This window comes from Chironomus tepperi, unplaced genomic scaffold, assembly GCF_022539635.2.
Source record: "Chironomus tepperi strain 1889 unplaced genomic scaffold, CSIRO-AGI_Ctep_v1 contig_16, whole genome shotgun sequence".
Classification (NCBI taxonomy): Eukaryota; Metazoa; Arthropoda; class Insecta; order Diptera; family Chironomidae; genus Chironomus; species Chironomus tepperi.
The window spans coordinates 703,447-725,081 of record NW_027226138.1 but is presented as its reverse complement, the minus strand read 5'-3'; the positions used below and the strand labels follow the sequence as shown (position 1 = coordinate 725,081).

Below are 21,635 nucleotides of genomic sequence, written 5' to 3'. Positions count from 1 at the left end.
AGATTGCGTTGGGTTACCAAGCCGGCTAGCTTTAACTTCAAAGCTTCCCACATAACCAAAATATTCCATACACTTTCCGTTGACATTTATGGAAGATTTATGTACTATCCTAAAATAGTACATCTTTGTAATACGTATGTATAACATAAATGGATTATCCATGTATAGTCCAAATGTATTCCATACATGTACTATTGAATTTTTTTTTTGTCCAGTCAGACAATTAAGAGCAATTTTGCAATTTTTCCCACTTTCAGTTATTTGTTTACATAAAAATATGAAAAATGTGCTGTGAAAAAAAAAGTGTTTTAAGTGTTTAAAAAGTTTTTAAGTCTTAATATTGTTTGGTAAGTGACTTTTGAAGCAGAAAATCATCAATTTGGTAAGTAAAATTTACTTATAATACTTAAAATTTTAAAAATTCTGAAGTATTAGAAATATTTTATAAATTATATTAATTTTGGTCTGTTTCCTCTTTTTTCTATCGTTTTTCAGATCTTTTAATATCTCTTTTAATCTAACTATTCTTTTTTCCAGGAAATTAATTAAATTTTTTTGTAGGTTTGTCATTTTGTGAGTTAAAACATTAATTTTTTTATTCTTTTTTCTCTTTTTAGTGCATTGATGGATTGAATGGTGAACTTATTGAATTATTTTTGAAATATGAAATTGTAAAATTAATGTTAAATAAAGTGTTGTCTTCGCAATTTTCATTAATTTACAAAAACATTTATTTTATTCTTCCGTGTAGAACCATAGAAAAGTATTACATAAGTAATACATTCGTATTACATTAATGTATTACATTGACGTTCCATTCATGTATTACATTGACGTTCCATTCATGAATACATTAACGTTCCATTGATGTAATACATTAACGTTCCATTAAATCATCCAAAAAATCATACATACTGAACGACAATAACATCCTTTGGACGATACATGTATTATCCTTAAGTATCGTACATGGAAGTTTTTTAAGTATTACATTGATCTTCCATTTGTGTCATTTTGGCTATGTGGGCTAGAAACTCGAAGTACAATTGGCAGAAAGTATCCAGGGAAAGAACCAGCTCCAGGCGACAACTAAGAGAAGTCAAAGATCACAGTTGATTTGATCGAAGTAAGCTTGAATTTAGAACAAGATCATCTTCAGTGATGCTTCCATCATATGTGAATTGATGTGAATAATAATAAAGTTATCTAGCAGGTTCTTTTAAATCTCATAGGTATTTATTTATTAAAATAAGTAAATTGTTAAATTTATTAAAAATAATATAAATTTGCAATTCTTTGGAACAATCTACAGAAATAATTATTAGCTACTAAAAGTATTGCAATCGAAATACATTTCCTTCTATTTAACAAAAAAAAAAGTCATGATACGATCTCAAATGTAAAACATTTAACAAATTAAGCATTTTGTATAGGAAAAATGATTTTTTTTGTTGGAACCAATATTGAGCGATTCAGTCCAATAACGTAAAATCAATAAAAACAAATTAATGGCACTTTAATTTTCTGATTTAAATCAATAAAAAATTGGTCATGGCCAACAGTATTTTTGAGCGGTCAATAAATGTTATTCGTTAAAGGATTCAAGGTAATAGAATAAGAAGACATACACAAAAAAATGTGAAACTGGATGAGAATTTTTGTTGCATTTTAAAAATATTTTTACTAAACGACTTAAAGACACAGACACAATCGATTCATTGACTGCTAACAAAACATTCCATGTTGAATTGTGTTAGAAAATATAAGATTTGAGTAGGTATACAAAAATGTTTTTATACTCAAAGGGGGTGAACATACTTTTAAATTTGATGAAATATTGATTACTGTGATTGATTTCTTAATTAATTTTTTTGATCATGAAAGCATTGAAATAGGGCAAGTTGAGGGTCATTCAGTTATGATGTCTTAAAGAGATATAAGATTAACTAGATATGAAGGTTGAATGGCCGATGGACCTCAAAATCCAATTTTTGGTTATTAAGTAAATAAGAGGGTGGATGACCTCATTGTCTGTCAGGGTTTAGTCATCAAAATTTCATCAATTCTTGAAGATGTAGGTTCCTTTTGATTTTAACTAAAGGGTGTAAAATAGATGAAGAAATCTTGTCAAAGCACACTACGTTCAAAATTTCTTTTTCAAAATTGATTTGAATTTTGTAGCTCGAAGTCGACTCGACTTCATACAATCGCAGTATGCTTAGTCATGAAATTCAAATCTATCTTGCCCCCCTTGCTTTTAAACATAATAGTAATAATCATTTTAATACTACGATTTTTTGTAAATTTTGCTTATGATTCATAAAAGCTTACTGATTTCTTTTGAGTAATTAACTTTTATGCAATATAATAACGATGCGTTTTGTTCGGGATTGCATTAATATTTTGAAAGGCTACATAAAAGCTTTATGTAGATGATATATGCTTATAAATACATGCAGGTTTTGCTTTATATTTTTTGTTTAGGCAATGCATTAATTGTTTGATAAAATTGATTTTGTCGTAAAATATGTATTCATTATATACTTTTTGTTATACTTTATATTCATTAAGTCATTTTGGCAATTTTGATAAAATTATCAGAAACACAAAAATATGTTAATTATACAATATGTTTGTTTTAAAAGGCAGTTTTTATACGCGTTCTGAAATCATATAAAAATATTACGGTGATGATTATGAGTAATATCGATATTTACACACTAATTAATTATATCGTCGGGTTTTTTAAGACAAGTTAGCTTGCTTCAATTCAGATACTGTATTTTGTTTTGTACTTGAGTTTATAGCTGTTCCTCTCGTCGCCGTTTCGAGTGATCCAGCCAATCCTTGGAGTCGTGCTTTCAACCTACATTCTCTACTTAATGCCTCTAAAAGTTCTCTCTCAATGCTCGCATTATATTCTGCCTCCGAATATGATATTCGATCTTTCGGCTTATTTTCCGATTCATTCAATTGACTTTGAAGTTGAACGAGTGCTGCTTGTAGAGATTTTAATTTCTCATGTGCTGATTGTTTCTCTTTCTCTGATTGTTCTGCTTGATATTTTAAATCACATAATTCCTCACGTAAACTCATCAATTCTTGAAGTAATAAAGCTTGCTCTATGTCCATATTCTTTTGACGTGAACGACTCCGTGACTTTGTTGGACTTAGTTCAATCTTTGTATTAATAGCATCATTTAAATTAAAAGGAGATTCAAGTAACACGACTGTATTCTGAATAAATGCCCTTTGACCCTTCAATTTAGACACTTGGTTACGGAGCATTTTATCATGATCTTCCGTCCAAGGTGTATTCTCATTCTCTGGATTTATTACAACCGCCTCTTGCCAAGGTGCTGTCGATTTCCCATAGAAACTATTTTCATTCCTTAAACGATCTAATAGTGAGTGAGCAACACTTTCGGCTGCCTTACGATTTTGTTCTCCAAACTCCACATCATCTTGGATTGCCAATCTAAATTAATTAAAAGAATTGATCAAAATTTTATTAATTGAACGCAATTAAAGAACAAAGAAGAATCATTTATCCTTTGACAACTTACTTGCTTTCAAGCAGTGCGAGCATAACATCATAGGCTTCAATAGCTCGATCATTACAATTAAGTGCTTGCTGGAATGTTATAAATTAATTAAAATTTTTGAAGGTTTTACAGCGGTTCTCAAACTTTTTTTGGTAACACAGAACTCTAGACATAAGCATGTCATTGATCTAGACATATACAGACTAGAGTGTCGCGACACACAGTTTGAGAATCTCTGATTTATTGTAAGATCAACAGACCTGTAATGCGACAGCATTAGATTCGTATTTTCCGCATAAGAGATATAAATGGTCACAGTGCTGTTTACTTTCAGATAGGGTTAATGTTAATACTGAATTTTGGAGCTTTAAATGTTCCACGCGTCTTTGTAGACGAAATAATTCATTTTGTAAATCTTGGATTGTTGATACGTCTCGTTCCGGGTGCATAAATTGTGAAACCAAGTGCTCGGCTACTTCTGTAGTAAATATCTGTTGGATATAAAAACTTTTTAATTAGTATATTGATCCAAAACAATACACAGCTGTGACAACATACATCTTTATCTGTTAACTCATTAGTTGAAATAAAATTGTCGTCGGTCGTTCTCTTCAGTTTAACTCGTTCTGCAACCTTTGCAATTGGAGGATCCACTAATTGATTATGAGTTGCCTTAAGTACATTAAAATCATTAATTTGCAATTGATTTGGTGCTGTTCTGGATATTGACAACTGTGAAAATTCTTGTAGTTGGTCGGGTGGAAACGATGAAGTTATTGACTGATTTTCTTGTTGCTTTATGACGTCAAAGATGTCAGCAGTTTCACATAAATCATCACTTGTGTAGTTTGACTTGTCATTTTCGTCCTCATTTTTCCACTCATTGTCATACTTTCTGTCTCTATCTTCAGTGGCTTTAACTTTATCAAACGTATATTCTCGACAAGCAAGTTCTGATTGTAATAGAGCGACTTGAGCTCTCAATTGAAGGATTTCCTCTTGCATACATTGAACTTGTGACGAGAAATTCGTTGTTGGTAACAGACTAGATTTTTGTTGTTGATTTACTTGTTGAACCTGATTATGAAGCTCGAAAAAATGTTTGTAATTCTGTGATCCTTTATCCACATTTAATTTGTCCTTTTGTTCAAAATCAGACTCATCACGTTGCTCAAAATGTGCTGCTTCCATTTCAGAATTATACACCGAACCCTCTTGAAAGCTTAACTCTGAAACTATTATAAAAGATGAATAATTCAATTAGTTTATTGCTCTCTCATCCATGAATAATCAATCATAAAATTATTCAGGTGCTATGGATTAATAATTAATGTTTACTTTAAGGTATGCTATAAAATATTCAACAAGTTTTTTAAATTTGAATTTTTACTATAAAAAATTTAACGAAATTTTCAAATTTGAATTCGAAATTTACGTTAAAAATAACGATTTATCTACGTTGTCTGGACAATTTGCATGATTGAATAAAGTGATTAATCAAAGGTATTTACCGCTTCCTTCGGGTTCTGTTTCCTCCATAATAGCTGTATCTTGTTGTATTTTGAGTTTCTTATTAAGCTCAACAATGATGCAATGCATTTCTGTGATTCTATTTTCATGTGCCTGACTAATTGCTTCAAGATGCTTTTGGGTGCTGTCTTTATCCTCAAATAGCTTCCTTATTTGAAGTTTAAGTTCCTCCTTTTCCATGTCGGACTTTTGCAGTCGAAGTCTTAAGTCATTCATGTCTTTATTTAAAGCTTGTATCTACATCAATAAATCATTAAAAATTTACGAAAATGCACATAAAAAATTTCTTCTTATTGGACTTTTTTGTAGGCGTACGAAAACACAAAACTTACAATAACAATGTAAGTGAATTAAATGTACTCAATTATTTAATAACTTACCAAATATTCACTATTTTCTGAGTTGTAATTAGGTTCACTAGGCGATAATCCCGAATCATGGCTTTTCAATGAATCTATATTTATTTTTTAATGCAGAGACATGTTTATATTTTCATTGGATATTTGGGCAATAATCTTACTTTGTTTTGACTTTTGTGAATTGGTGTTGACTTTATGACTTTTGTGCGATTTGGAGCAACTTTTCGAATTATATTCCATATTTAAACTTATTATTTATTTTTTAAAACATTTTTCCTTTTATTTTGGAATTTTCCTTTTTTTCAACTGCAATAAAAACTGAATTTTTCTCGATTTCTGAACAGACAACCATGCGCAAGTATACTCAAATTGCGTATACTCGATTGGAAAACTGAATATAAACATATCTTCATAAAATGCGTGATTTATGCTTGTTGCAACATTGCATATTTATTATAATGATTCTGAAATTGAACAGGACATAAAATAAGGACATTAGGACATAATACAAGACAAAGTTTCCTTAGTTATTTAATGGATTTGCTTTTATTTTTGAAAGATTTTAATTCAAAGAAGCACAAAAAATAGTTTTTTGCGTATTTGCTCATCAGTTGATTTACTTGTGAGCTGCCTTACGCATATGAGCCAAGATTGTTCCGAGTTCCTCACGCTTTCGCTTAGCACGGATGTGTGTTCCCAAACGTCTCTTCAAGAATTTGAGGGCACGCTTATCTTTAGATACCTTAAGCAATTCCATAGCTCTTCTTTCGTATGGAGCATGACCGACGACTTCGCGGACAAGATCTCTAACAAACTTTGTATGCTTAGTTTGAATCTAAAATGATACAAGATAAATTGTGTAAACATTTTGCTAATTTTTTAAATAAATCATTAAATAGTGATGAAAAGAAGTCAGAACCAACTCTTAACCATATAGAAATCAAACAAGATTGTTTGCCTCACGAGTCTGTAAAAAAATATTACAGTTCATTCAGCGCACAAAATGTTTTGAGATTTCATGTCTGTGAATGGATTAGGTGTTTTTCATCATATTTGTGGTTAGGATTTTTTATCTAAACAAGATTTAATTTTCTTTTAAAACTCACATTCTTCTTGCGGGCTTGGCGAATACCCTTCTCCTTGCGTTCTCCTCGGTACTGCTTTTGCTTTATCTTTGTGGTATTATGTCCTTTGTTGAGTCCAACACATAACTCATATTTCGGTGCCATCTGAAGAAAAAATATATTTCGTTAAAATCTTCTTGATTTCTCAATAAATTAGCCATTCTTGATATGGAATGCGTAGGGATGTAGTTTAATTAATGATATATTTTCAAATATCATTTTAAAAACGCGTTTAAGACGTGATTTTTTAATTATTTTAAGTAACACAACACTTGCCTTTTAAGATGTCAACTTCAGAAAGGAAGAGCTTTGCTCCCCTTTTTTCCGATTACACTTTTTTAGAACACTCTGAATCTCATTACTTCCTTATTTTTCATATTTACTTAGACTATTATGAGCTATAAATGTAATTAAAACTCAATCAAGTAATCTATTTAACGGATATTTATACTTATTAACTGTTATTGCCACTGAAAAAGATGAATAAAAAGTGAAAAAAGATAACCGTTTGAAAATAACGGTCGAAAAAAATTTGAACAATTGCGTAGAATTTCTCCCTCGGCGTTTTCCTAACCTCAGACGTTCTTTTCGATATTCGTTTTCGCCTGGAAAACAACCATGAAGGTAAATTTATTAAATTTAAGTACTTTTTACCTAGTTTTGTTACTTTAATTTTAGCACAAATTGCACATCAATAAGCATATTTAATGGATATAGTGAAATACTGACCGTAAATATGATTTTTGAGTGGAAAATTTAATTCAAACATTTTTCATAATTTTTTTTGTTCACATGTGTTGACATATTAGATTTTGGTGCATTTTATTAATGGAAAATTTTCTACTTTATTTTAGTTAAACATCTCCTACCCCTCAACGGGAGCCCAAAAAACTTTTGAGGTCAACGATGACCACAAACTTCGATTGTTCTATGAGAAGCGCATTGGTGCTGAAGTTGAAGCTGAGCAATTAGGAGACGAATGGAAGGGATATCTTTTCAGAATTGCTGGCGGTAACGACAAACAAGGTTTCCCAATGAAACAGGGTGTTTTGACAAACAGTAAGTATCACTTTAATACTGTGAAAATTAATAATTTGGGTCTGTTCATTTGAGGGATTCTATGTCCTTTTACCTGACTAGAATCTCGATACATACAGGCATATTAAGGCTTCAAATTTTATCCCCGTATTGGATAGCCATTGAATTATTATTCGGCAAGATCCTTTCCCACAAAATTTGTACATTTCAAATACTTGACTAAATTTAACAAGACTTCATTGTATTTGACGAAACTAATGCGATATTTCTGATATTTGCAGCTCGTGTCCGTTTGTTGCTTAAGAAAGGTCATTCCTGCTACCGTCCCAGAAGAACTGGTGAACGTAAACGCAAATCAGTCCGTGGATGTATTGTAGATCAAAACTTGTCAGCTCTTGCTCTTATTGTTGTCCGTAAAGGCGAGGGTGAGATTGAAGGTCTTACAGACGTAACAGTTCCACGTCGTCTTGGACCAAAAAGAGCTAGCCACATTCGCAAGTTGTTTGCTCTTACAAAGGAAGATGATGTTAAGAAATATATTATCAAAAAACCATTACCTGTAAAGGAAGGCAAGAAGCAACGTTATCAAGCTCCAAAAATTCAACGCCTCGTCACACCAGTTGTCTTGCAACGCAAAAGACATCGTTTGGCACTTAAGAAACGCCGTATTGAAGGTAGAAAGGAAGCTGAAGCTGAATACGCTAAATTATTGGCTCAACGTAGACGTGAAGAAAAACTCCGTCGTCGTACACGAACAGCCTCAATCCGTGAGTCAAAGAGCTCAATCTCATCAGATAAGGACAAGAAGGAAGAGAAGAAACCAGAGGTTAAGCCAGCAGCCAAGAAAGTTGATGACAAGAAGAAGCCAGCTGAAAAGAAGGCTGATGCTAAGAAACCAGTTGAAAAGAAGGATGCTAAGAAGGCTGAGGCTAAGCCAGCCAAAAAAGTTGATGACAAAAAGAAGCCAGCAGCAGCTGAAAAGAAACCAGCAGAAACAAAAAAAGCTGCCCCAGCAAAGAAAGAAGCACCTAAGCGCAAGGAAGCAGCAAAGCCAGCAGCATCAAAACCAGCAGATGCAAAGAAACCTAAAAAGAAGTAAATGAATGAGTTTTGTATTTCTAATTAATGATGAAATATGTATAAGGAGAACCTTCAGATTCAAGAAATAAACTGAATAATTCTTGGAAACTTTAAATTTCCTTTGTTTTTTACTACTTTTACAGCCTCATGATATTTGATTTTTCAGAGTTAAGTCTGTTCCACCATAAAATCTCATGTATTTCAGCTGAAAGAAATAACGGTTTCCGAAAATTCAAAAAATTGAAAGGGGCGTTGAAAAAGTCAAAAACGGTAATTTGAAATTTAAAAAAGAGTCAAAGTGTTTACTCGAATTTGACGCACGAAGAACAATACATTAAATTCGACAAATAGGAAAATTAATTAATTTATTAGAGATTGTTAGAGAGAATAGAGATAAAATTACACAAAATAAGTGATTAAGCATAAGCAGAAGCACATTAAGTATACAAATAATTGAAAAAAGATATAATTGTGACGATATATGTAATGAAGATATATATTTTTAAGTTATTGTGAAAGTGAAAAAGAAAAATAGTAAATTTAAGCTATTTGTGAGAACAAAAAGCTTGTAAATATGATGAAAATGGAGACTGATAAAGTTATTGAAGATTCAAAGACACAGGTATATGATAAAAATGAAAGAAATAATATAAATTGTGAATTTTATTAAGTGATAGAAATAAGTGCTTAGAAAGTTAAAAAATCACAATGGCGAATAATTTAGAGGACATTGAAAATGACGTGTAAATGCACTATTTTGTTTGTTAAATCCAGTTAATAAACCATTTAAAGGTCAAAAATTGCTAAATTTTAGTATAATTTTGTGAAATAATTATATAAAGATCCAGTAAAATTTTTTTCGAGTTATTTTTACTTCCATAAGCTTAAAGTGAAACTTGGATTAATTAAAAAATATATAATGATCTCTGAAGTGTATAAAAATGTACGTGATTTCATAATCTTTCTGTAATTTACTTCCGTTTTCACTCAATGATCTTTCCAAACAAGGTGAATGTGTGTTCACATAAACAGATTTAAAAATCTATCGATTACTCTACTTCTGATTTATTTATTGATTCAAGAGAAAATCAGTTTTATGCGACCTATATTTCAATGTTCTAAACATAAAAGCTCTTTATTAATCCAATATGTGCAAAAATATTCATAAAATTCACAGTTTTAATGTGTTTCATATTTTATTGTGCTAATAACAAATAAGGAACTGTAAAAGTATAAGGAACTAAAAGAGTATATAATGTCTATTTCCCTTAAGCAGTTTACGTCCACAACACTCTATGATCCAACTCGTAAAAAAGAACCGTCTACTCAATACCAAAAAGAACATGACAAATGTTTGGGAATGTTTACTAACTGGAATGACGACGAACAGGTTGACTTTGTTGAGAAATTACTCTCACGGATGTGTCATTATCAGCACGGTCACATAAATGCTTTCTTGAAACCCATGCTTCAGAGAGATTTCATCTCATTGTTACCGAAAAAAGGACTTGATCATGTTGCTGATAACATTTTATCGTATCTCGATGCTGAATCACTATTTGCTGCCGAGCTTGTGTCAAAAGAATGGAATCGAGTCATTTCAGAAGGAATGTTATGGAAGAAATTAATCGAACGAAAAGTCAGAAGTGACTCATTATGGCGTGGATTAGCTGAGAGAAAGAAATGGATAAAATATTTATTTGTACCACGACAAGGTGAATATCGAAATCATTCATTCTATAGACAGCTATATCCAGTGATAATGAAGGATATTGAGACAATTGAAAATAATTGGCGTTCTGGAAATCACAACTTGCAAAGAATCAACTGCCGATCCGAAAACTCAAAAGGCGTTTACTGCCTTCAGTACGATGACAACAAAATTGTTTCAGGCTTACGCGACAACACTATTAAAATTTGGAATAGAAGTACCCTACAGTGTGAAAAGGTAACAGCTTAATCCTAATTTATACAGTTATAATGTCTTGTGAAAGGCAACAAAATTTTAACAAAATTCATGGTCATCTTCTTCATATCGCTGGTATTTTATGCAGCTATTAATTAAATAAAATTGTGAGGTAATCTTAAAAAAAATTAAGCAACAAAAAATTTATTCCAAGTTGTTCTGCAAGACCTACACACATATAAATACATCTTGTTATGCATCAAACCTTGCTCTTTTTCTTTTCTTTTCGTTTGTGTTTACCATTAGATATGATTCATTGAAAATTTACCAAGTTGCTTCCGTCATATCATGCGATATTGTTACTCATGGCTTTTTTGAATTTATTAAAAATCTAACGGTTTCTAAAATTTTAAATTCTAACGTAATTTTGAAATTTAAATCATTTTTTGCAATATATAATTTAAATTTTTAAAACCCGTTAAATTTTGAACTCCAAAATTACGATATCAAATTCTAACAAATTCAATTGCAGATATTAACAGGTCATACGGGTTCAGTTTTATGCTTACAATATGATGACAAAGTTATAATTAGTGGCTCAAGTGATTCAACAGTTCGTGTTTGGGATGTTAAGACGGGAGAGATGACAAATACTCTTATACATCATTGTGAAGCTGTTTTGCATTTACGATTTAATAATGGAATGATGGTTACATGTTCAAAGGTAATAAATTTGTCATTAGAAGAAAAGAGTAATCTTATAATCAATAAAATATGCGTAAATGTTTATTTAGGACCGTTCAATAGCTGTATGGGATATGACATCACCGAAAGAAATTACATTACGTAGAGTCCTTGTAGGACATCGCGCAGCTGTCAACGTTGTGGACTTTGATGAGAAATATATAGTTTCAGCATCTGGTGACCGAACAATAAAAGTTTGGAGTACATCATCATGCGAGTTTATTCGCACACTAAATGGACACAAACGTGGAATTGCATGTTTACAATACCGAGATCGTTTAGTAGTGAGTGGTAGCTCAGATAACTCGATTCGTTTATGGGACATCGAATGTGGTGCATGTCTTCGAGTTTTGGAAGGACATGAGGAATTAGTAAGATGCATACGCTTCGATTCAAAGCGAATCGTAAGTGGAGCATATGACGGTAAAATCAAAGTCTGGGACTTGGTTGCTGCTTTAGATCCGCGCGCTCAGCCTAATTCCTTATGTATTAAAACTTTAAATGTAAGTCGATACTTGATGTTTCCTATTGCTATATGATTAATGCTTATTTTTTGATAATTTACAGGAACACACAGGACGAGTTTTTAGATTACAATTCGATGAATTCCAAATTGTCAGTAGTTCGCATGACGACACTATCCTGATTTGGGACTTTTTAAATTATTCACAAGAAAATCCGGAATCACCTTCAAGTCGGAATTTAAATAATTCATTAACAATGAACGGAAATTCTGAAAATGGAAGAAGCCCATCTCGTAAGTTAAAAATGCACTGAGCAATGAACCAGCAACTGTACTAACTTTGTATCTTTTTTCCTTTATTTATTTTTTTCAGCAATGGAATAAATGTGATGCTATTATTTCTATGATAAATATATTTCTTGTGGTTCTGTTCTTGAATCAAAATAAAATTATTATACAATATTAATAGATTCATTTTTTTTTCTCCTACAATTACTGAATTTTTTGTTTTTTTGATTTTTTGACTGAGTTTTTAGATCGATTCATTTCCATACTTTATTATTTTACTTTTTTTATTTATAATTTTTTTAAAAAAAAAAAAACACAAAGAATGAATGAAATGAAAGAAAAATTTATAGATCTCTGTGTAATGTATGCAAAAATCATTGACACATGACGACTCTGATACTGTTATTTACAAATCTTCAGATGAGTAATGTACTTAATTCTCTAAATTTATAAATTATAAATGAAAAAGGAAAAAAAAAAACAAACAAACAATATGAATATTAACAAATATATTATATTAATGTGACAAAAAAATAGAATTTGAACATTAATTTATGGTTTAAATAAAAACTCATTCTAAACGTAATAAATCTTTCTCTTATACGGGTATTTTTGTGCACTGCTGCGGTTTTTCTTAGTTTCTTGCTCAGCGATAGCTTGATTTATTCGGTTATTTCCAAAAAAGCAGTTTAATTTATGAGCAAATCCGCAGAAAACACGAACTGACAAAATTTGTTATTTTTTTCAAATTCCAAAAAATTCGTTAAAGTTGACAGAAAAAACTAATTTGAGACGTTTTTAGGCAATGTTCTCATTCAAAACAAAATTTTAACATCATCAAATCACACAATTCAATTATTAGACACGATAAAATGATGCTTAAATCATAAATTAACTGAAATTAATTTTGTAAATATTCCAAATTTTCGTGAATTTGTTTTGCAATAATCGATTGTGCAGGATCGATTGACGCTATTTTTTGTTAATTTTGTCTTATTAAGTAAGATTACTTAATGCTAGATGAAAATTTTCGATACAATTGGACATTTGAAATGTAAATTAATCGAGCTTATACCGTCTAGATTGCTAATTAAACATTTTTTTGAATTTTTAGAAAATAATTTTTTGTGTGCAGGATCGATTGACGCTCGAAAAATCAAATTTTCTCTTTAATGAGTGACTTATAGCATCAGAATATCACCTTAAGTTTTTCATTTGTTGTTATTACACTTCATTTAATACAACAATATTTCTCTAAGTGCTTAATTAAAGAAAAATTTGTGAAAAACAAAAATTTTGTACTTTTTGAACTTGGCGGATTTGTCCTTATGCAAAAGCTGTTATTAGCAAGTCATTCAGTAATCTAAAGTTCATTTCAACTCTGTTCATTTGAATTCGACAAATCTTTTAAAATTCAAAGTTCAAAATAGTCATTCAGTAATCTATATTTCATTTCAGTTCGGTTCATTTGAATTTGACAAGTCCGTTAAAATTTAAATCATTTCAGTTCAAAATTTGAACTATCCGTTATTTTAAAGTTCAAAAATTTGAATTCGGGAAGTCCGTTATTTTAAAAAATTCAAGTCAGTCGTTGCTGTGTAACTTTAAAGTGATTCTACGAAAGGAATTATGGGTGATGGAAATAATTTTGTTGACAAAAATGCATTTAATGATCCTTTGTGGATATTTTTGAATAATGTTTTGCAATGATTCTTTATTGAGTTCATGAAAAATTCTCGTCGTCTTCTATAAATTAATCTCATTATCTATATAAGTTAATTATTTTATTAAATGCGGAATCCCATTGACGAATTCAATAAATACACATATAATTCATATATTCTCATCATATAAATCAGTTAAATATGATAGGCTTCTCTTTTAGACAAATAAAAATTTAATAACTAGAAATTTTATAATCGCAACAATAATAGGAAAAGATATTGGCATAATTTTGTAAAAATTAAATATGAATAGTTAATAAGGGAATCACGTAATAGTTGAGCGCGAGCAAACGAGTTTGCTTATTGAAGACATGCTTGAATTTTTTCTAACCATTCTTGAGCGCTTGTCGCATCGATTGCACAGAAATTGTAGTTTCGCTTTGCAGTTTTCAACTGGAATTAAAATGAATTTTAAGAAGACTTGTTAGAATAAGAAGTCATTAACCTACGTCGAAAAATGCTTTTTCGTCAATCTTCTTTGACGTTGTCATTTGGAAAGGACTCGATGCTTGTCCCACTGATTGTACTTCTGCAAGATCTGTAAAATATCCATAACATTAGAATTGACTTTCAATTTGAAGTAATGATTCTGTACCTATTGCTCCTTTACAATTTGAATCCTCAACTGAGTCATAATAACGCAGTTGATGTTTGATTGAGTCCAGCACGAACCATCTTTGCTTCCATCCTTTCAACAAAGCTCCTCTTTTGTACAGATAACTGTAATTAGAATATGATTGTTGACCTGCTTTATTTGACCCAAAAATAATGTTTAAATTACCCTTCATGTGTACGATTCTCAGGCATATTGCTTTCAAATCCTCGATAGATATCATTTGTATTATTGCTAGCTATACTGCAACTATCTTGCATATCATTTGGATTCTTAGGTGGAATTAGGGTTTGATTTCCTTCAATATTTTTATATTTGGTGCAATTTTTCGGTGCTGAGTCAGCACATTTCTCATGATAAGAATTTCCACAATCCATACAGCGTACACCGTTCCGAACTGGACCCCAAAGGAGATTGCCACATAACGAACAATTATTTGGTGTCGTATAAACATGCTTTTCAAATCGATGCGGATGAGATAGATCCTGATATCCAGTTATCTGTCCACGTCTTAGAATATCCATTGTGGCCCTAAATTTAAATATCATCAGTCATGAATCTATACATGTTAAAAATAAAATAAACTTACATATGCATATTTCGTCCATGCGATCGTCCTAAAGCATTGCCAATAGACAAGACATTCATCTTATCAGTCAAGGAATCAGAGAGAGGCAATTCCAACTTATCCCAAACTTGCTTCCATTTTTGTGGCAATATACCACGTTCTGATTCTGCCTGCTTTAAATCTTCTAACAAAATTGTAAACGCATCTGATTCATTTCTATAAATATTATCGTAACCAACTGTCACTACTTTTCTCTTTGGTTGCTTTAATGAGTATTCCGTTTCCTCGTCAATCACTTCAGATCCTATTAATTCCAAGTCATAACTTGGTCCTTGTGCTAATTCTTCATTCGTGTAAAAATCCCATACTTCTAACATATTTATAGAGCTTTGTGGCCTTAATACTTGCTGATTTGGGTTAGTAATATATTTAAAATTATAGAATACTGGTGTTCGTACATGGTGCTTTTCAATATAATCAAATATCGAGACTCCCAGTTTTGGCTGATTTGTGCTTGAATTTCTCAAACCGCCTGGATATAAAAGACTCTCATCGTCAGAATTATTTCCTGTTTCTACCATATGCTTATGAGAATTTAAAGATCCTCGCTTGTCCTCAACTGCTGTTATACCAAGATCAGAGCCTAGAAAAAGAAATTATTATGAAATATTTAACGATCTTTTTGAAAATAAATTTCAACGAATTTTGAAAATTCAAATGAACTGAACAGAAACGAACTTTTATTTGAATTTCAAAATGTCGTTAAAAGTCAAATTACTTACGTTCGAACTCGGAGTCAAAGAGGAAAGTTCTAAAGCGACATGATACGGAGTGATATGCTAAGAATTTCAAATAATATTCATTAAACTCAAATGATAAGGGGAATTGATGTTGAATTTGATGAACAGCATCGAGGAATTGCAAAAAGATTGGAGCAAAAGCACTGCTATTTTGCTTTAAATTGCTTCTATGTCCAAATCGATGTCCGAAAGCCAGCCATTCTTTCTCAATCAAAACTCTGAAACCATCAATTGTTCTATAGTACGGATCGAGACAAATTTGTGCCAAAGACGAGACTTGACATGTCACATCCCATCCGTCCTCAAATGCAATATTTACACTAGCTTCATGAATGTCAATTAAATCTACAACAGTTCCACTAAGTTGTAATAAATTTCGGATTTGATCAAGCCATTCTGAATGTTCAATGAGTTTTAAGAAAGTATGATCCGGCTCGTTAATGATTGTTGATGGAAGACATGCCCGCATTAATTTTTTGAATGCTTCACGAGAATGACGATTATCATTATAACATACTGGTATGTACTCAACGCCTAATTCCGATAATTTAACAGATTTTGATTGTGATCGTTCACTGAGAATGTACAAAGGAACTCTTGTCGGTGCTTGAATAGTAAAATGATCATCATATTGATTGAAATGAGCACCGCCGCGTTTTAAAGATTCCCATTTATTGCTAGGCTTTTGATTCATCATTCTCATTCCGTCATTTCGACGATTACTTAATGGTGTTAAATGTGCTTTTGGTCCTAAAAGTGAATCTATAGAAATATTAGACTCAGAACTAAGAATATTTGCATGACTCATGTGTTGTTGCTGCTGTTGATGATGCGGAATCATAGAACAGAAATATCTGTCCTGATCCTGCAGACCATCAATTTTTCCTTCAACGGAAGTATTTGCAGATCCAGATTTAAGCATACCCATTACACTTTTAGCCAATGACAAAGCACTTCTTAATAAGACGGCACCATTTGAATGACGCCAAGTTGGGATCGGAACTCTTTGATTCTTATATGTTTTCGCCAAGGATCTCAACTGATCGTCAGTTATTGATTTTGGACAAACTATCATTGCTGGATATGTTCGACATAGACTATAATTGCAGTTTATTGACGATAATCTAAAGATGAAAAATAGTATTATAACTTCTATAGATATAAAAGGAATCAGCAGTAAGCCTACCTGTAGCCATTTGATGTCAAGTTTAATCGTTGCCAATCTTTAACAAAGCTCCTGTCTTTCAGTTTCTCTACATCTTTAACAGTAAATTTGGGATTTGGTTCCGTTTCTTCTGAAGCATTATCATCGTCGTCACTATTTTCGACATTATTATTATTATTAGCTGGATTATTATAAAATTGTTCAACTTCATTAATTCCACTAAATATATACTTTCGCTTGTTGGATGAGCTCTTGCCCGTTTTTATTCCAGCTTTCTTCGCCGTCCGCAAAAGAGTTTGTTTAGCAAAAACTTTTAATGTTGAATTCTTTTCCTTCACTTTTGGATATTTCGGCTTTACAGCAAATGCCAAATGATTTGCGAATGCAAAATGTCCAAATTCATCTTCTGGATGTCTCAATCGATTCAGTGTTTTTCTAAATATTTCAATTGTTTCATGTGAGACTTCTTCATCAAATGCCACCTTAATAAGTTGAAACGTTGATGATCTAAGCTGTAAACCATCGGGAAGAACTTGTTCGTTAGATAAAATTCCAGATATGCGCTTTTCTTTAGTCAAAGAAGCCACTGGAAATGATCGAATGACACTTTGCTCACATGTAAGAGAATCTATTGGAAGTCCTTTGAATATTACTCGATAGTTTGTCAAGAACAAAGCACCTTCAGCTGGCAATAACGGACTAATCGTTTCCTCTCGTCCATCAACAAGGAGAATTGCTCTTAATGCATCTCCCATTATTTCTTCTCCACTCAAAAGTGTTGGGTACTGAATTTTCGGTTTCTGGACTGGTGGAATTCGTTTCGATTCTCGACATACAACATCCAAAGTCTCACACTGCATATCAACAAGTCCACCTAAAAAATAACGGTCAAATAATATTTAAAAATTAACGGTTAAATTTTTTTTGAAAATAAAACCACGAGTTACGAAATTTTACATAAAACGTAACGCAAAGCTTACGTAAAGTAACAAGCACCAATAAATCTGAAGTTTGAAATTTTATCTCATGACATGCTTACTAATCAATCAAAATGAGACTCTAATGACATTAATTGGTGCTTGTAAAGTTTTATGATTGTAAAAAATAGATAAAGTCAACGCACCTATAATCGAATGAAGCTTACGAATGTTGTCAGGTGAAACACCGCCTTCATTGCACACTTTGTCGATAAATTTGCAAACTTGTCGAATGACTGTCTGTTCCACTTCACTGGCATCTCGGTCTTCATAACCATCAGTTGATTGATCACTTCTTGACTCTAAAACACTATTTGAAATACTGGCATTGTCATCAACATGTTTAGTAATCTTCTTAATTTTTGTGTTGGATCGTACATCCAATGGAATTAGCAATGATATCATACGATTTGCATAATGTAAAGCTTGACTATAAAGTATCTGCTCTTCTGACATAACTAAATCTTTTTGTTTTGCAGCATCAATTGAAGGCCATTCCATCATTTGTTTTGCAGCAATCTCTAATGCTGACGGTTCCGATGAAGTTCTATACTCATTCATTAAACTATGAACTGACTCATTAAAAAAGCTATTCCTGTCTATTGGCTTATTTACATAAAGATTCTTAATGTTAGCTTGAACTTCTTGATAGAAAGCTTGCTCCCAAAATGCCTGAGTTTTCCAAATTGCATGACCTTGAATACAACTATAAGCAAACTGCATGACCGTTGGACTTAGTTTACGACAAAATGAGACAGATAATGGCAGTATGTTTGCTGCAATATCATATTGATATTTCGGTGATTCATCCTGCAATGATCGATTCATCAGCTTGCATACCAGATCAAATTGTGCGTGTTCGAGAGTAGCTTTATTAGATCCTTGAACAAATCTCGCAAGTTCTCTGCATAGAAACAGTCTAGCATCATCGCGTTGCTTTAAGATTCGTATAACAGCAGGGAATATTTTTCGTGCATCCGATATCTTATTCTCAAAAATGTTATTCACACAATTCTTAATTACTTCCATTTTTCGAGCAGCATGTGTTACTGTCAGTCGTCCATCATTGAAGCTTGGAAGTGGCGGACCAATCGGAACAATTCGTGGATTATTTCGATACGATTGTAATTTAGATTGCAGATCATTTTTATTAATTCCTTCATTAATTATCATTTGGACCTTACTGGAATCAATTTTGGGAAATTCTGGATGATGAATTCTTGAGAATGCGCCTTCTGGCGGGGTTAATATCTTTTCTGGATAACTCTGGGGATTTGGAATTTCATTTATGTAAAGTTTTTCAGCCAATTGTTGGATATGCTGAAGTATTAATCTTCTGTCAAGATTCTCTGACTTTAGTAATTCCGGCATTGCATTATACAGCTCATCAAATGCATCCCAAGGACGCCATGAAGGTCCACGTTCAGATACAAATGTTGTAAAGAACATGCTATCCAAAACTCTTGCTAAAAAGTCTATGTCAGAAACATCTCGTGATCCCAAAAATGCTGCTTTATGAAATTCAATAACTGGCTTTGGATTAATTCTTATTATCGTTAAGCAGGACCGATATCTAAAGTGTAACAATGAAGTTAATTATATTTAATTTGCATAACGATAAAAAACAGTCAATTACCCTTGCATTAGTTGAGCGAATATTCTCATGAAAACAGCTCTAATTTCTTTGTCTATGAGTTCCTGATTGCGATTCTCGTTGAAATTAGAATTACTTCTTGCAAAAGCATTGTCTGCGACTGCAAGTTCCGGTTGTAAAATAACTGTCAATGAATAATTTGTATTATCCCATAGAACTGGTGGAAGTCGTGATACTGGTATGATAAGAGATTCGGGTATGTGAATGGATCCGCCATCTAAATCGGCCACGATTACATCGAGCTATAAAATAAAAGTCATGATTAGATATGTTGCAATATGACAAGTGAAAAGGCTGCATGACTCACCACGTCATTAATTTCATTCAGCATATTGCTATTTATGCCCATAATAAAGGGAGTAGGTGTGGCGAGGATTTCTAATATTGATGCAGGAAGGATTGGGACATATGTGTGAGTATAACGTAATGGATACATTAAAGCTGTGAGTGCCCGACAACTTTCTGTAAGCCTAGAGTAGCTTGACGAATGAAAGAGAATTTTGTGTTCTGTCATTGCAGCGCAATACAAAAGCAAAACATTTTTCATTCCTAATTGTTTAAACAGCATTCGAACACAATTTCCAGTAACTAAAATTAGAAAGCCATAAATTTTATTAATAGTCATAAACACCTATAATGGAAACTCACCTGGCAATGATGTTGAGAGAGGAGGTTGCAGTGCTTGTTTATCGCCAGCACCTATTGAGAAACGCACTTGAGGACCACCGGCACTGGGAATTTGAATACATCCTAGAATGTTTCCAATAAGAGTTTCAATCATAAACGGCAGATTCTCCAAGTATACAGTATAGATCGTTTTGAGACAATTTTTGAATGTGTCTGAGTAATCTAATCGAGATACAAGCACTAAGCATTTTGGTGCATACATAATATTGTGATGCGTAATTGTTGAACTGGATGGTATAATTTGCTTGCTACTCAAGGTAATGTTTTCTTCTTCTTCATCTGCTGGCGGTTTGCTTGGAACGATTGAAATTTTTTCATAAAATGACAAAACCGCGCAATAATAATGATTTCCATCTATGTTAGTCAAAACGGACATAAAGTATTTCGGTTCATCTTGAATCAGTGAAAGGCTCCACCCTGAAGGCTGACAAAACTAAGAAAGAAAATGCGTACATGCATAAAATTTAGAGATTAAAAAAAATTCATAATTTTTCTTACCAATTCTATTCCTTGTATAAATGGTGCATCATCCCAATCCTTCTCCGGAAATCGTTGGATGATTTTACCTGGATTTTGACTACGCGTATCATTTCCTAAAAATCAATCGACAAAAAGTATTGTTTTTAATATTTTCTCCGGGTTAATTGACGTGAACTTTCAAACAAATTTATGGAATGTAAGGAAATAGTTTTAAACTTACTCTCATATCCAACAATAACAAAATAATCAGCTAGACGATGAGACATTTTAATTTTCTTCCTATTCCACTTATTGCTTCATGCATATCATTGTTATTTGAATATGATTCATTAACAATTATAAATTATTTAATAATAAAGTAATCTTTGAAAAAAAGAACTTGTTGAAAGTGTATTTCACTATATTTCCATTAATTCCGTTTAATAAGCGAGATATTTTATCATTTTACTAAAATTAAGCACTAGAATATCAGTACCAAACTACTTAATCGCTAATCTTCCACGTTAAACTAATTCTATTTTATTTTTAAAAAATTTACTTTATGTAGAGAAACGTTGTAGACATTATTATTCTTTGTGGAATAAAAACCAGCGACTGTATCAATCAGTGCTTCTCAAACTTCGTGCCGCGTCACACATAAAGTGCACTGAATTGTGCATATATTTGGATGACGCTAAATTTTGTTTATTTTATTATGTTTTGGGATCTTTTGAGGATTTTGAGCAGGTTGCGGCTTAAAAAAGTTTAAGAATCACTGGTTCCATGTTTGTAGAAAATCGGCTAAATATATTTTAAGTCAATATTACATGATATCTTCATATTTTAACACGTCTTTATGCAGATAACATGATATAATCTAATTTGTATCTTTAAGGCACTAAGCATGACAA

The 21,635-nt window shown here is 31.9% G+C and overlaps 5 protein-coding genes across 7 annotated transcripts; 2 read left to right on the top strand and 3 right to left on the bottom strand.

The window, feature by feature from the left end:
* Positions 1–1,263: 1,263 nt before the first annotated feature.
* Positions 1,264–5,736, bottom strand: LOC139092254 (colorectal mutant cancer protein). Its single transcript, XM_070642591.1, has 7 exons — positions 5,596–5,736; positions 5,456–5,529; positions 5,057–5,312; positions 4,104–4,780; positions 3,806–4,036; positions 3,567–3,634; positions 1,264–3,478 (listed from the first exon to the last, which is right to left on the bottom strand). Exons 1-7 carry the CDS (start codon positions 5,672–5,674, stop codon positions 2,746–2,748), a joined length of 2,118 nt encoding a protein of 705 aa, XP_070498692.1. The 5' UTR covers positions 5,675–5,736; the 3' UTR covers positions 1,264–2,745.
* Positions 5,737–5,952: 216 nt separating this feature from the next.
* Positions 5,953–6,868, bottom strand: RpL36 (ribosomal protein L36). Its single transcript, XM_070643091.1, has 3 exons — positions 6,835–6,868; positions 6,541–6,663; positions 5,953–6,269 (listed from the first exon to the last, which is right to left on the bottom strand). Exons 2-3 carry the CDS (start codon positions 6,661–6,663, stop codon positions 6,051–6,053), a joined length of 342 nt encoding a protein of 113 aa, XP_070499192.1. The 5' UTR covers positions 6,835–6,868; the 3' UTR covers positions 5,953–6,050.
* A 216-nt stretch (positions 6,869–7,084) lies between these two features.
* Positions 7,085–8,791, top strand: RpS6 (ribosomal protein S6). The gene is made up of 3 exons (XM_070643041.1): positions 7,085–7,182; positions 7,413–7,617; positions 7,878–8,791. The coding sequence occupies exons 1-3, from the start codon at positions 7,177–7,179 to the stop codon at positions 8,693–8,695; spliced, it is 1,029 nt and encodes a 342-aa protein (XP_070499142.1). The 5' UTR covers positions 7,085–7,176; the 3' UTR covers positions 8,696–8,791.
* Positions 8,792–8,992: 201 nt separating this feature from the next.
* slmb (beta-transducin repeat containing E3 ubiquitin protein ligase slmb) lies at positions 8,993–12,255 on the top strand. 2 transcript variants are annotated; one of them, XM_070643983.1, is made up of 6 exons: positions 8,993–9,298; positions 9,953–10,624; positions 11,115–11,306; positions 11,377–11,829; positions 11,894–12,083; positions 12,163–12,255. In XM_070643983.1, the coding sequence occupies exons 1-6, from the start codon at positions 9,251–9,253 to the stop codon at positions 12,171–12,173; spliced, it is 1,566 nt and encodes a 521-aa protein (XP_070500084.1). In that variant the 5' UTR covers positions 8,993–9,250; the 3' UTR covers positions 12,174–12,255. The 2 variants fall into 2 exon arrangements, with proteins under 2 accessions (XP_070500084.1, XP_070500078.1); XM_070643977.1 differs by having other exon boundaries at positions 9,950–10,624.
* Positions 12,256–12,383: 128 nt separating this feature from the next.
* Sbf (SET domain binding factor) lies at positions 12,384–21,307 on the bottom strand. Of its 2 annotated transcripts, XM_070643967.1 has the most exons (14): positions 20,966–21,307; positions 20,764–20,858; positions 20,227–20,698; positions 19,886–20,166; positions 19,561–19,820; positions 18,071–19,497; positions 17,179–17,821; positions 16,969–17,100; positions 15,765–16,906; positions 15,004–15,625; positions 14,583–14,945; positions 14,397–14,521; positions 14,251–14,339; positions 12,384–14,194 (listed from the first exon to the last, which is right to left on the bottom strand). In XM_070643967.1, exons 1-14 carry the CDS (start codon positions 21,009–21,011, stop codon positions 14,102–14,104), a joined length of 5,790 nt encoding a protein of 1,929 aa, XP_070500068.1. In that variant the 5' UTR covers positions 21,012–21,307; the 3' UTR covers positions 12,384–14,101. The 2 variants fall into 2 exon arrangements, with proteins under 2 accessions (XP_070500068.1, XP_070500060.1); XM_070643959.1 differs by having other exon boundaries at positions 16,969–17,821.
* Between the last annotated feature and the right edge of the window lie 328 nt (positions 21,308–21,635).